This window comes from Loa loa (assembly GCF_000183805.2).
Source record: "Loa loa unplaced genomic scaffold supercont3.479, whole genome shotgun sequence".
Lineage (NCBI taxonomy): Eukaryota > Metazoa > Nematoda > Chromadorea > Rhabditida > Onchocercidae > Loa > Loa loa.
Genome location: NW_018108659.1, coordinates 4167 through 15793, shown reverse-complemented (window position 1 = coordinate 15793; position 11627 = coordinate 4167). Strand labels below are relative to the sequence as shown.

The following is an 11627-nucleotide window of genomic DNA, read 5'->3' as shown; positions in this document are numbered from 1 at the left end:
TGTGTGTGTGTGTGTGTGTGTGTGTGTGTGTGTGTGTGTGTGTGTGTGTGCATGAATGTATGTGTGTGCATGTATGTATGTATATTTGCATGTATGTGTGTGCATATATTTATATATGTATATATATATATATGTGTGTGTGTGTGTGTGTGTGGGTGTCACAGACCCGCGCTGCGCTCCTTTTCCTTACCCATTGCTTTTCCTGCATCTCAAAAATTGCAATTATACCAATTTTTATGGAGAAACCTGTATATGTAGCATACACAGCGAGCAATTATGTCTAAAAGGTCGGCTTTTTAATCGCTTACTATGGGAAAGTGCATTTTTATCCCCTGCAAGAAGGAAAGGGAATAGCCAAGAGGAAGGCCCAAGGCTAGCTTGGCTCAACCCGACCTCATCTATTACAAAGAATGAGAAAAGACGAGAATAGTGTGTGTAGGAAAGATTGAAAGGGAAAGGGAAATGGAAAGGGAAATAGAAGAGCGAGACTGGCTGAAAAGGATGGAATGGCCGGTTATGTTAATAATGCACGGATAAGGGAGTGCAGAAAGGTTGGCTATTTGAAGGAGACAGTGTCTACAAGCTACCCAACACCCTGAACCAGAACCAGTTTTTTTTTCAGCAACATCCGATTCTTGTCCTCCCCCCCCCCCCCCTCCCCCTCTCTCCTTCCCTCCCCCGAGTGGAGGTCGTCCTCATTGTCAATGGGAGATAGAAGAGCGGTCCTGATGGAATCAGTGTGTGTCATTGTTGTTGTTATGTTTGTTGTTATTGAAGAGAGAGAGAGGCATTGGCTGTTTCTGTTACCGCCGCCGTTGCTGCTGCAATGAAAGGGAAGGGAAACAATTATTACGCAACGACTGGTTGTTGTAATAGGTTGACCCAACCAACATGTAGTTGCAGATGAGATAGAGGAGGGGCGGGAGACGTGGGAGAGGATATTCAGAAAGTTGCTGTTACTCTCTTCTTGTCTCCATTCCCCCGCATCACCACTTCAAATAAACTTTCTCTTATTGGATGGAATGAGGTTATGGTATATCGGGAAGAAAGGTAACGTTATCTCATTTTAACGCGACACTGCTTCAACAAGTTCTCAATGGGATTGACATACCGTAACCTGGATAAGAAGCAACAGCATTTGTGACAAACATACTGCACACCCTGAATAAAATCAAAGTATCGAATCTCTAATTAAAGTCGATAAATGAGCTTCTTTTAAATAAACGTTTGTACAGAAGAAACAATGGGAAAATAATGTAACAAGGATGGCAAAGGTTGAATTGCATATGTAAGCGTATCACATGTCTAGCTAAAGTTATTTCATAATCGTATCATGTTTTGAATTGTTTCTTGTTTGCGTGTGCTACACAAATTCACCTCCCCCTTCACCGCTTTTCTATTGAATGTGATGTGACAGTGTCCTTTGAACCTGTCTAAGACTCCTCTGAAGGACATATCCCAACTCTCACATAGCTATTAATGATATATGAGGCGGTAATTTACCATAGCACTGAAATAACAAAAGTATTCGAGAAAGAAAGTATGAATGGTACTGAAGGAGGAAGTATTCGAAATGTGTATGAGGGAACTGGTGAGTGTGATGTGGCCAGCTGTGACTGCCCATAGCCTCCATCCCCCTCCCTAAGAGGTCTCCCTCGATCATCAGGGAAAAATCATTTGTGGTGGTGGCAATGGTAGTGGTGGTGGTGGTGGTGGTGTTGCTGCTGCTAATCATCAAAAAGTGCAACTGACAAGTAGGCGGGGGAGAGTCGGGGAGAGAAGAGGAAGAAAAGGGAAGAAGGAATGAAGAAAAGGAAGAGGCTAAGGCTGTATCAGGTCTGAATTAGACCAAGAAGACTGCACTTCCCTCAAGAAACCAACGGTCACTCCATTTTTAAGTGCAAAGAAAAACTCAAACTTGCTGCATTACCTACCCTTCCATGCCTCTGAATGTTGATGATGATGATGATGATGATAACGAAGACGATAATAATGATGATAATGATGATGATGATAATAATGATGGTGATAACGATGATGATAATGATAGTAGTAATGATGATAATGATGGTGATGATGTCCTCAGCTGCTATGCCATCATAATTCTTGTTGCACTTATACTGCTCTAACTTACGCAATACCGCTCCTATTGCTACTGCTATTGCCACCATTGCGCCATTACTGCCACATGCACATAGCTATAGCCGCACTACCGGTATCTGCCTACCATAAATATGGTGCAACTCATGATTCATATTATTCACTTAACTAAAAGAAAGGATTACAGTTTGCCAGGCTATTATCAAGATGAGGATGATATATTTACATAACATTATATTACGATACTAATCAATGGATAAGTTTTTTTTCAAGTGCCTAAGGGGGAAAAAAAGAAGTGATCATTTCGGTCTTTATCATGTCAGTTTAATTGGTTTAATTTAATTTTACGTCACTCTATTTGACATAATATTTCTTTCTCATAATGAAACACTTGTTGATGTTGTAACTATTGGTGCTTATGAAGTAATTAATTAAAAACGAATCAAAATATATACGAAATTTTAGAGATGGAAAAGCATCAAAGATGAGAGAAATGAACAGGAGGTTATCGAAAATGGTGAAAATGCTGCATGTGTTTCGGGTTGGAAATGAAAATGTCTAACATATAATTAAGGACTGATAGTAGTAATAATGATAAGGTGATTTTAATGATAATGGAAAATGAGAGCAGAGATACATAATTTATTAGTAAGGGTGTAGAGTAGTGAGAATAGTTATAGTACTGGTAAAATAATAGCAATAAGAGGATGAACGGAAACAATTAACAAGTAACCTGGGAGTACTCGTAATTGAATCCCGGTTTATCGAGGTTTCGATGAAATATTTTCACTACCCATTACCTATCACTTTTTTCTACTTGCCATCTTTTTCGTTCAATTACCGCCCGCAACATTGTTCATTACGGCTTATCAATCGTCTTGTCCTTTGCTTCCCACTACAACATAATGTTTCAAATATGCTAAAACCGCTCAAAGATTAGCCCGTAGTAAAGCTGCAACTACCAGTGGTGCTTCACGACAACAGCTCCCTTACCTACCTACTCCTCTTTCAATGATTATAATAGCAGGAACCTTTCTTCTCACCACCCTCCTGCCCTCCACATCCCCCCCCCCCTCTCCTTCCCTCCCCATTTACCCAAAATAACTAGCTTGCCTACCGTCGTCGTCACTTGTCGACATCAAGCAACATCATGACTTGTTGACAATTAGAGATAATACTACTACTACTACTAGCTTCAAGCAATGAGCACTTAACATAGGAGGGATGGGCGGTTGGCTGGCTCAATCCCATCTCCGCTTGTTTATCATAGCTTTTCTCCCTCATCATTTATTGCATATTTCCTGTTTTGCTCGTTTCCTTGTTTGTTTGTTTGTCCATCTATCCATCCATCTATCGGCTTCACATAGCTTTTTAAATGCGCTGATGTAGATGCCGCTGCTAATGACAATGACATCACGACATTTGGACACAGCAAGAAAGAAGAGAGATGATGGCATTGTTGTGGAAGAAGAAAAAGAAGAATTGAGAGATGTATCTAGGGAAGCTTTAAACAACAAACTATTTTGGTTTATATGACATTATTAGTTAATAAACATCACACGTGAATGTCTCTGAACATAATTACGAGTCTATTCTTGTGATGTATTTCAGTATAACGTAATTATGCGTCTCACTGAATGACGAAGTAAATGTAGTAATTGCTTTAAGACTGTATGGATCTGAACACATGATTGAGAGATCTTCGGATAGAGTAGAAGTCGACTGTCTTTGATATTCTTCAGGAAGTAATCTTTTCAGAGAAAACACCGGGAAATGTCCGATCAACTTATCTTCCCATCTACAATCCAAAGCAGGAACATCTATACACATACACACTTCTAGCTGGCTCTACTGCATGTGCGTATATATATATATATATATGTCTTTGTCTGTGTCCGTTTGTGTGGCGATTGTGACTGCTTAGCGCCAAAGTTCATGGTAATGATCGGTTGATACCACTCAGTTGGTCTTTGGTGTATTATTTTGATAAATACAGTGAGTGATACGTACACGTAACTCTTCTACCTATTTTATTACGTCGTTAAAAAAAGTACACGTGAATCATTTTAGTCCAAGTTTGGCAAAATTTGGCTTGTTAATGAAGAAAATAATTTAATTATCCATGATTTAATGGATGAACTAAAAGGAATGAAGCAGAAACGATAGGAAACGTTGACCTGAATCACAGAGAAAGCGTCTGCAGAACGAGGAATTCACGTTGGAAGTAGTATACAATTTTAAAAAGTCAAATGAACAGAGTATAGTGAATGTTTTTTATGGGACGAAAGAAATCTTTTCATCTGTTGGACGGTCGCTGTCATTCATCGACGTACATGAGGGGATACGTACAAATTCATTAACGTACGTGAGGAGATAAGCAACCAAAAAGTAACTTGAGAGTATCGAACTAGGAATCATCACAATTTTAATCATTATGATGATCAATTAATTGTCAGCATCGAGTGGAAAAGGATATCAGACTGATTCCCGACTTCTTAAAGAAGTTAGCGACCATTCTTCATAATATATTCTAGTGGACATTTCGCATATGTAACAGAAATCCATCAGGATATGCTGTGGATGAATAGTTAGGAGACGCTAATTGTAATAGTGATTCTGATAAGACATTATGATATCAGATAATTATAAGGTTATTCAATGATCCTTCTTTCAATATTTTACATCTTCATCACTGATAAAAAAGCTAGGTTACGAAGAAAATGGAATGGCATTCATGCGTGGATAGTGGCCATCTGATCTCCAGATACCCCCATGTTTTTGGCATGTATATATAGCACCGGTCTAGCTTGCATTGAAAATCTCAGGTGAAAAAGATAATGAGTGATGTCACTGAATTAACTACCATTTGATTTTCAACATTTCCACTAAAAATGAACGAAATTTCAAGGAGTTTCTAGAAATTATTCATTGTGCAGTATTTTAGTATGACATAGCACACGAATTAACGGCCCAACGACGGATGCGCCTTGTAATAATTACCTACAATAAGCATATGGGGATTTCTATAAGCTTTCTATAAGTTGGCACATTGGAAGGTGTTATTCAGAGTCAAAGTGATCTCTTTTTTTAAGCATCAAGATCCTAAACCTAAACCTGATCATCAAGCATTAAGGAAAGCGTTAAAATCTATGCCTAATAAAATCAAGAAGGTGAATGAAATACTATAACTTTCTCGTATAATTCCATATTTAGTTTGACAGTTGAACTTATTTGTTTCACGAAATAAAGCAATTATCCCATAATTCATCCTTTTATTTCATATGCAAAGATGTCTTCAGTATGGAGCAATTATCCAATTTACCCTCAGCCGATAGTAAAGCATCACCACTGCCAAGTGAGAATTAGAGAATTGCTGACAAGACTGACCTTTAACCTTCCAAGTTGAATGATCCTCTTGCTCAAAGTGCAGCATTTTACAGCGAAAAGAAAATAAAAATTCTCAAACAGAATGTCACAATAAAAATCATTAACAAATGATGCCATATTCAGAAATGGATGGATAAGAAAGTTAAGGTTTATTTGACAACTAATCAATTTACTATGACATCAGTTAAAACACAATTTGGAATTTTTCACAATGCACAGGAGGAGAAAGCTATATTCCCACTTCAAGACAAATAGCTTTTAATATGTTTTTGAGAAGACAACAGCGCCAAAAAATCCATTAATTCCCAGGTGACCGCATAACCAACCATCCAAAAATGTTCTAGTGGAACATAAACAGTGTTTTGAGAGGAGCTCGCATTCGAATGGCAGCTTAGAATTTAGTGGAGTTCATATATTGCAATGATCTCTGTAAAATACCGGTTGAAATATAGCTATGCTATTGTAACCAACTATCGTATTGTACCAATGCTTCTAAGAAATGACAAAGAGAACATTGATAGGATGAAGTTGACAAAGAATAGGAGGACATGATAGAATTACTCAACTTTGGGCTTCTCTATTACTATTGAGAATGCCTGACGATATTTGCTTCTATCATCTATGTCTTCGGTACAGTTAAATGAGAATACCGAATGCAATTTTGTCATAGGTAATGAGAGAAGATTGGTTAATTACTTGATGGATTAATTAATGAATTGTGGGCGAAATGAAGTTCAAAATTCCGGAAAAATTGACAGTATATAGGGGAGGAGAAAAGGGACAATAAAGCTTTGAATAAGGAAGTTTTTTTTTTCTTTTTTTTTTTAACGCATTACGACACAACTCAGAGAGGTATAATGAATGAATGAATGGATGGATGGATGGATGAATGCCTACATATGCGCTTATTGCATTTAACTTTTTTGTTTACATAGTTCTACAGCTTCTGCTCAATTTTGGATCCAAATGCTCTTGAAGAACGGAAGAACGGACGGGCGGACCATTTCAGTTGGATCGTTTTCGCGCTTTCAAAAATTTCCACCTCTATAATCGTTTTTTTTTTTCCTATTGCTCAATGTTTGTCAAATGGGCATTCATCCGGACATCTGCACATTTTCCTGCATGCAAAAACCTCTGGTGTCTCATCGAGAACACTCTCATTTGTACAACCCATCATCATCAAATCCTAAAATTTCCGGTCTTCCAATCCCACTACCCATCAACTTCTTCTCTTTCCCAACCTCCTATCAGAGAGTTATACTAGTTTTCAATACTAACACAATATCCATCCATCTATTTGTCTATGTTACACTTTTTGTAGACTTAGATTTTATAATTTTAATCCTAAAAGTTACTTTGTATACACTTCACAATAAATGAGCAAAGAAAACCAAGAAAGTTTAAGTTTTCAGAATCGTTTCCATCTATTCTTTAAACAGTCTGACAATTGATACAATTTCTGTAAGACAATAATTCGGATACATACTTCTATACGATATATATACCAAAATCGGTAACTATCTAAATCAGAATCAATTAATTGTTATCATAAAGTATGCTTATCAGTGTATTAAGACCAGATATGGTGATAGCGAGCTAAAGGTTATGGGGTAATATTATGAAAATGGAAAAGAAGAGAAGGAAAATGAGGTGTCATGCGATATTATTGTTTTCTGTTCCTTGACATTGACTCTCTCTGTGTATATGTATGTTTGTGTATGTTTGCGTATGTATGTGTGTGTATGTGTGTGTATGTGTGTGTGTGTGTGTGTGTGTGTATGTATGTGTTTGGATGGAAAAGGATACAATGTTGGACAAATAATATAAAAGTACAAAATGAAGATAGAGATTGTGTTTACCTTAGCTGTTTGTTACTCTTGAAACTGTTGTATCACAGAGTTATTTGGTTCGATTTGATTGGAAATGTAATAGGGTCCGTACTTCATGTGAAATTGTCCCATTTTTAGAGATTAAAGATAATACTCACAAAAATTTTGTAAGCTTATTTAAATTCTATTTCAAAAAAAAAATCATTCACAGCAAATTTAACGAAGTTAATTCGTTGCACAACTGCTCAAAAGTGTCCATTATGAAGTGGACACGAACTGACCAATCTATTGAAAAAAAAGACGATATGTAGACAATTCGCTTTTCATCACCGTTTTATTGTTATATGATTTATTGAATGAATGGTTAAAATATGCAAAATGGATTAATTAATTTAGCAATGGATCAGAGATCAAGTATTGCCAAAGAATGGATGAACTGAAGAATTGTTTCATTAACATTACTTTAGTGATATACTTGTTATTCCTCAGTTTAACAGTACATTGCAATAGGAATTTCACTTAGGGAAGAGGTAATGCAGTTGACCTTTTGCTAGATAAAGAGATTTAAATTAAATGAAATAACAAGAATGAGAAGAATTTGAATGATAAGGAAAAGGTTAACAGTTAATTCAAAATTAGTTGTGGAAAATTTGGACATTGAATCGCTTGTCAACCAAAAACATGTATGTGTCCATGTCCATGTATGTATTTGTATGTGTGTTTGTATATATATATATATATATACATATATATATGTGTGTGTGTGTGTGTGTGCAATTGAACAGGAACACAGGTTTTGAAGTTGTTCGTTACAAATTATTGCTTGCTACTTGGAATCAGACAGTTATGGTGATGTTAGAAGATACCTGCCACCTAATTTGAAATAGCTTTTTCTGCTTTGAACGACCACAAAAAAAAAAAAGAAGAAGGAAAAAGGAAAAAAAGAACAAACTTATGAAAGATGGATGGATAGGTGTGTATGAAATGGTGAAGATATAAAAGAGGCGAATGATTGGTATGAGAAAATTAAAGAAAAAAGAGGTAGCAAGAAAGAAATGATCGGTAGAGCTGAAGTTAAATAACCAGTCGTTGAAGAAGTGAAGAACTTTTTGAAGCATCAAAAGAAGCCAATAATTGCATTAAAGCAATAAAAATTATTGATAAATGCATTATGAATTAAAAAGTTAATACGAATGAGGGAAGTGATTTCAGTACCGGAAGATATTATCATAGATGAAATCGGATCCGGAAATTTTAAACATGACAAATAACCGTTTCATATCCATGACCAAATTCAACTTTACTCATTCATCCATGAAACCAATGACTTTTAATAATTTGCATTTGCATTGCGCAAATCGTACAACGTCGTATGAACGTGATCGAAAAACGTGTAATTCAAATTTTAACCCATTTATCATGTGATCACTTCATTAACAAATAATAACGGTATACTTCTAAATGTTACATTTTGCATGAGATTGATACGTCAACCTCATTTATTAATGAAGTGAACTTTGACCCTAAACCCTATAATAAGTAGATTAATAAATGAGGTTATTATGGATTGTATTGTAACAAGCATGTGAATGAAGTCCAAGTTTCATTGAAGATTAAGATCATCCGATCAGTGATCATCTGATCAATGGTCCTAATTGATCTTTCAGTCGAGTAATTAGAAATAATGTCATTAATGAAATGATATGATAATGTAATATCATTAGTTCGAAAGGAAGGCGATAAGCTAATCATTTGGAATGAAAATCCTTAATGAAATCAACAGAAACGCTTAAATTTTTTGCTGATGCTGTTCTAAAACGAAACACAAAATTTGGTTTTTTTTGTCTTTCCATCCCTCTATGCATTATGCATGATGGCGTAATTGTCCAATGCGTGACACTGACAATGACAGTCACCTCCGGACTTTTGCCCTTACCCTTCTTTCCAACTAACACTCCACTCTTCCTCCACTTTCAGTTCCTCTAACCCACTCATTGACACAAAGCGTTAATACAGGATGGGACATCGGGATGACAATGACAACGAGCAGAGTCGTCGACAAAATTGCAAAACGAGTTTTCCAATTCCGAGAATTTTTTTTTTCCTTTTTCAAACATCCTTCTTAAAAATTTGCTGGAACTTTCATGATTTTCTTTCAAGATTTATAAGACTAGTCGAATTTGTGAATAGATGGTGTTTTTGACGAGAAAAGATCAAATTATACAATAATATCTCTAACGAATAGAAGAACAATGCAATTAGTTGTTAAATTAATAACATAGCAAAATGTTGCAAATTCAAGGGATGAAAGGGTTGAGAACAGATTCTCGAGTCCTAAAAAAAGTTAACTCGAGAAAAAATACAATCTGAATCAATAAAAAATTCAAATACTGATTTACCTCAGTGAAGCCTTGAGCAAAGAGGAGAAAGAAAAAAGATTGGGTTTACTAAAAATGGTTGAAGTTGCACAATTTTTGTAGAAATTGACTAATTGATTAACCTTCACGTCTATTACAGCTTTATTAAAAATAACCTCTCTCATAACATTGATTTCAACTTCAACCCAATATTGAAGTTAAATGTTAGTAATCGAAGAATTATGAAAAGGGCGAAATTAATTCTAAGATTTTAATCTAAAAGTTCCATTCTATGAGTAATTAAATCCATGAACAGTTTGTCTACCAGATTTTGTGCTTTATGCTTCGTTTCTCATTTATTTATTACGGGCTAATCATCTGGCAAACTCAAATCCAGTTTTAATCCTAAATTTCTTTGAAGTTTGAAAATAAATCACAAAAATTTGTTGGGGCGGTAAAATTCAGTGTAATAATCAGTAAGAAATGAACAAAACAAAAATATACCAAAAACACACAAATATGAAAGAGTTTTGCTGCTTAAATACTACCCAACATCTCTTCTGGCTAGAAAGAGAGTATTATCACATTCATGCTTATACTAATAAATGTAGTGATAACGGTAGTCATTATTAGTGTGATAATCGTGATGATCATAGGTATGATGATGATAGTAGGCAATCACTCATAAGTGCTTGTCACTCTAACCATGCCTTTTTCCTGCTTATCATTTCCAATGTGCACTTTGTAAAGAAGACTTTTTAGTTTAAATGATAAATGATATTACTATCAAGCTTTGATAGAACCATGAATAACAGTGGAAAATTTGATATTGAAATGATAAAACGATGATCGTTTTGGATGAATGGATAAAGAAAGGACAATGGGACAAGCCAAATAATGATCGCTAAGAGCCTATTGATGTTATTTCATTTTTCATCTAATTCGATCATAATCTTTTGGAAAAAAATGGGACAAGTTAACTGATCAAGACTTGACAAATATAAGCCAACATAAAATTATCTCTGTGTAAATGATTAAATGATAACTTACCTGTGATCATTTCAAATATGCCCAACATTAAACAGAGATATTTAGCAAACCAGTACCATCCCTATCGCAATTTTGTAGTACTTAGTGATGTCGCAGTGATCAGTATCTCTTCAAAATAACACATTTATCCCGATCACCATAGAATTACTACTTTCATGATAATCCGGTACTATATACTACTGATGAAATGAAAACTATGATTGTGGACGAAGTTTAGTAAAAGCAATAATCGATTGACTATATATGTTAAGGAAGCATTTGCGCTAACACTTCAATGATATCGAAATGAGAACTATTCTTTCTCTTTTCTCTGATATCACAATGCAATTGATATCTTTCGCTTTTATTGAAAAAAGCCGAAGAATCTATCGAAAAAAAAGCTCATTACTGGTTGTTTCGATTATTTCAAAGAATTTTTTATGGAATTGTTGCTAATAGAACACGTAAGTTACGCGTGATAACGTAGAAATTTTGGAGCATACGTGTAAACCTTGTGACACGAAAGGAATGAAATGAAAACTTTTATTTATATGATGACGTATTAATGTGACTAACAGTCGTCTGATCAGAATATTCCGATCATTCAATCTTATTAATTGAATGCACATAACAAATAAACAGGATATTAGAACCTTTAGCATAATGAAAAGTAATTTTATTGGGCGCAAATGTGAGGCTTATTTGATCCATCTGATATATCGTAATAATAATAATTAATAATAATAATAATAATAATAATAATAATAATAATAATAATAATAATAATAATAATAATAATAATAATAATAATAATAATAATAATAATAATAATAATAATAATAATAATAATAATAATAATAATAATAATAATAATAATAATAATAATAATAATAATAATAATAATAATAATAATAATAATAATAAT

General features: G+C 34.6%; 2 protein-coding genes across 2 annotated transcripts; both read left to right on the top strand.

Moving 5' to 3' along the window:
• Nucleotides 1-1546: 1546 nt before the first annotated feature.
• LOAG_08880 (hypothetical protein) lies at nucleotides 1547-2129 on the top strand (the record flags this gene model as incomplete). Its single annotated transcript, XM_003144410.1, has 3 exons — nucleotides 1547-1591; nucleotides 1667-1754; nucleotides 1900-2129. The coding sequence occupies 3 exons, from the start codon at nucleotides 1547-1549 to the stop codon at nucleotides 2127-2129; spliced, it is 363 nt and encodes a 120-aa protein (XP_003144458.1).
• Nucleotides 2130-3489: 1360 nt separating this feature from the next.
• On the top strand, nucleotides 3490-4692 carry LOAG_08879 (hypothetical protein; the record flags this gene model as incomplete). Its single annotated transcript, XM_003144409.1, has 3 exons — nucleotides 3490-3591; nucleotides 4289-4461; nucleotides 4635-4692. 3 exons carry the CDS (start codon nucleotides 3490-3492, stop codon nucleotides 4690-4692), a joined length of 333 nt encoding a protein of 110 aa, XP_003144457.1.
• Nucleotides 4693-11627: the final 6935 nt, after the last annotated feature.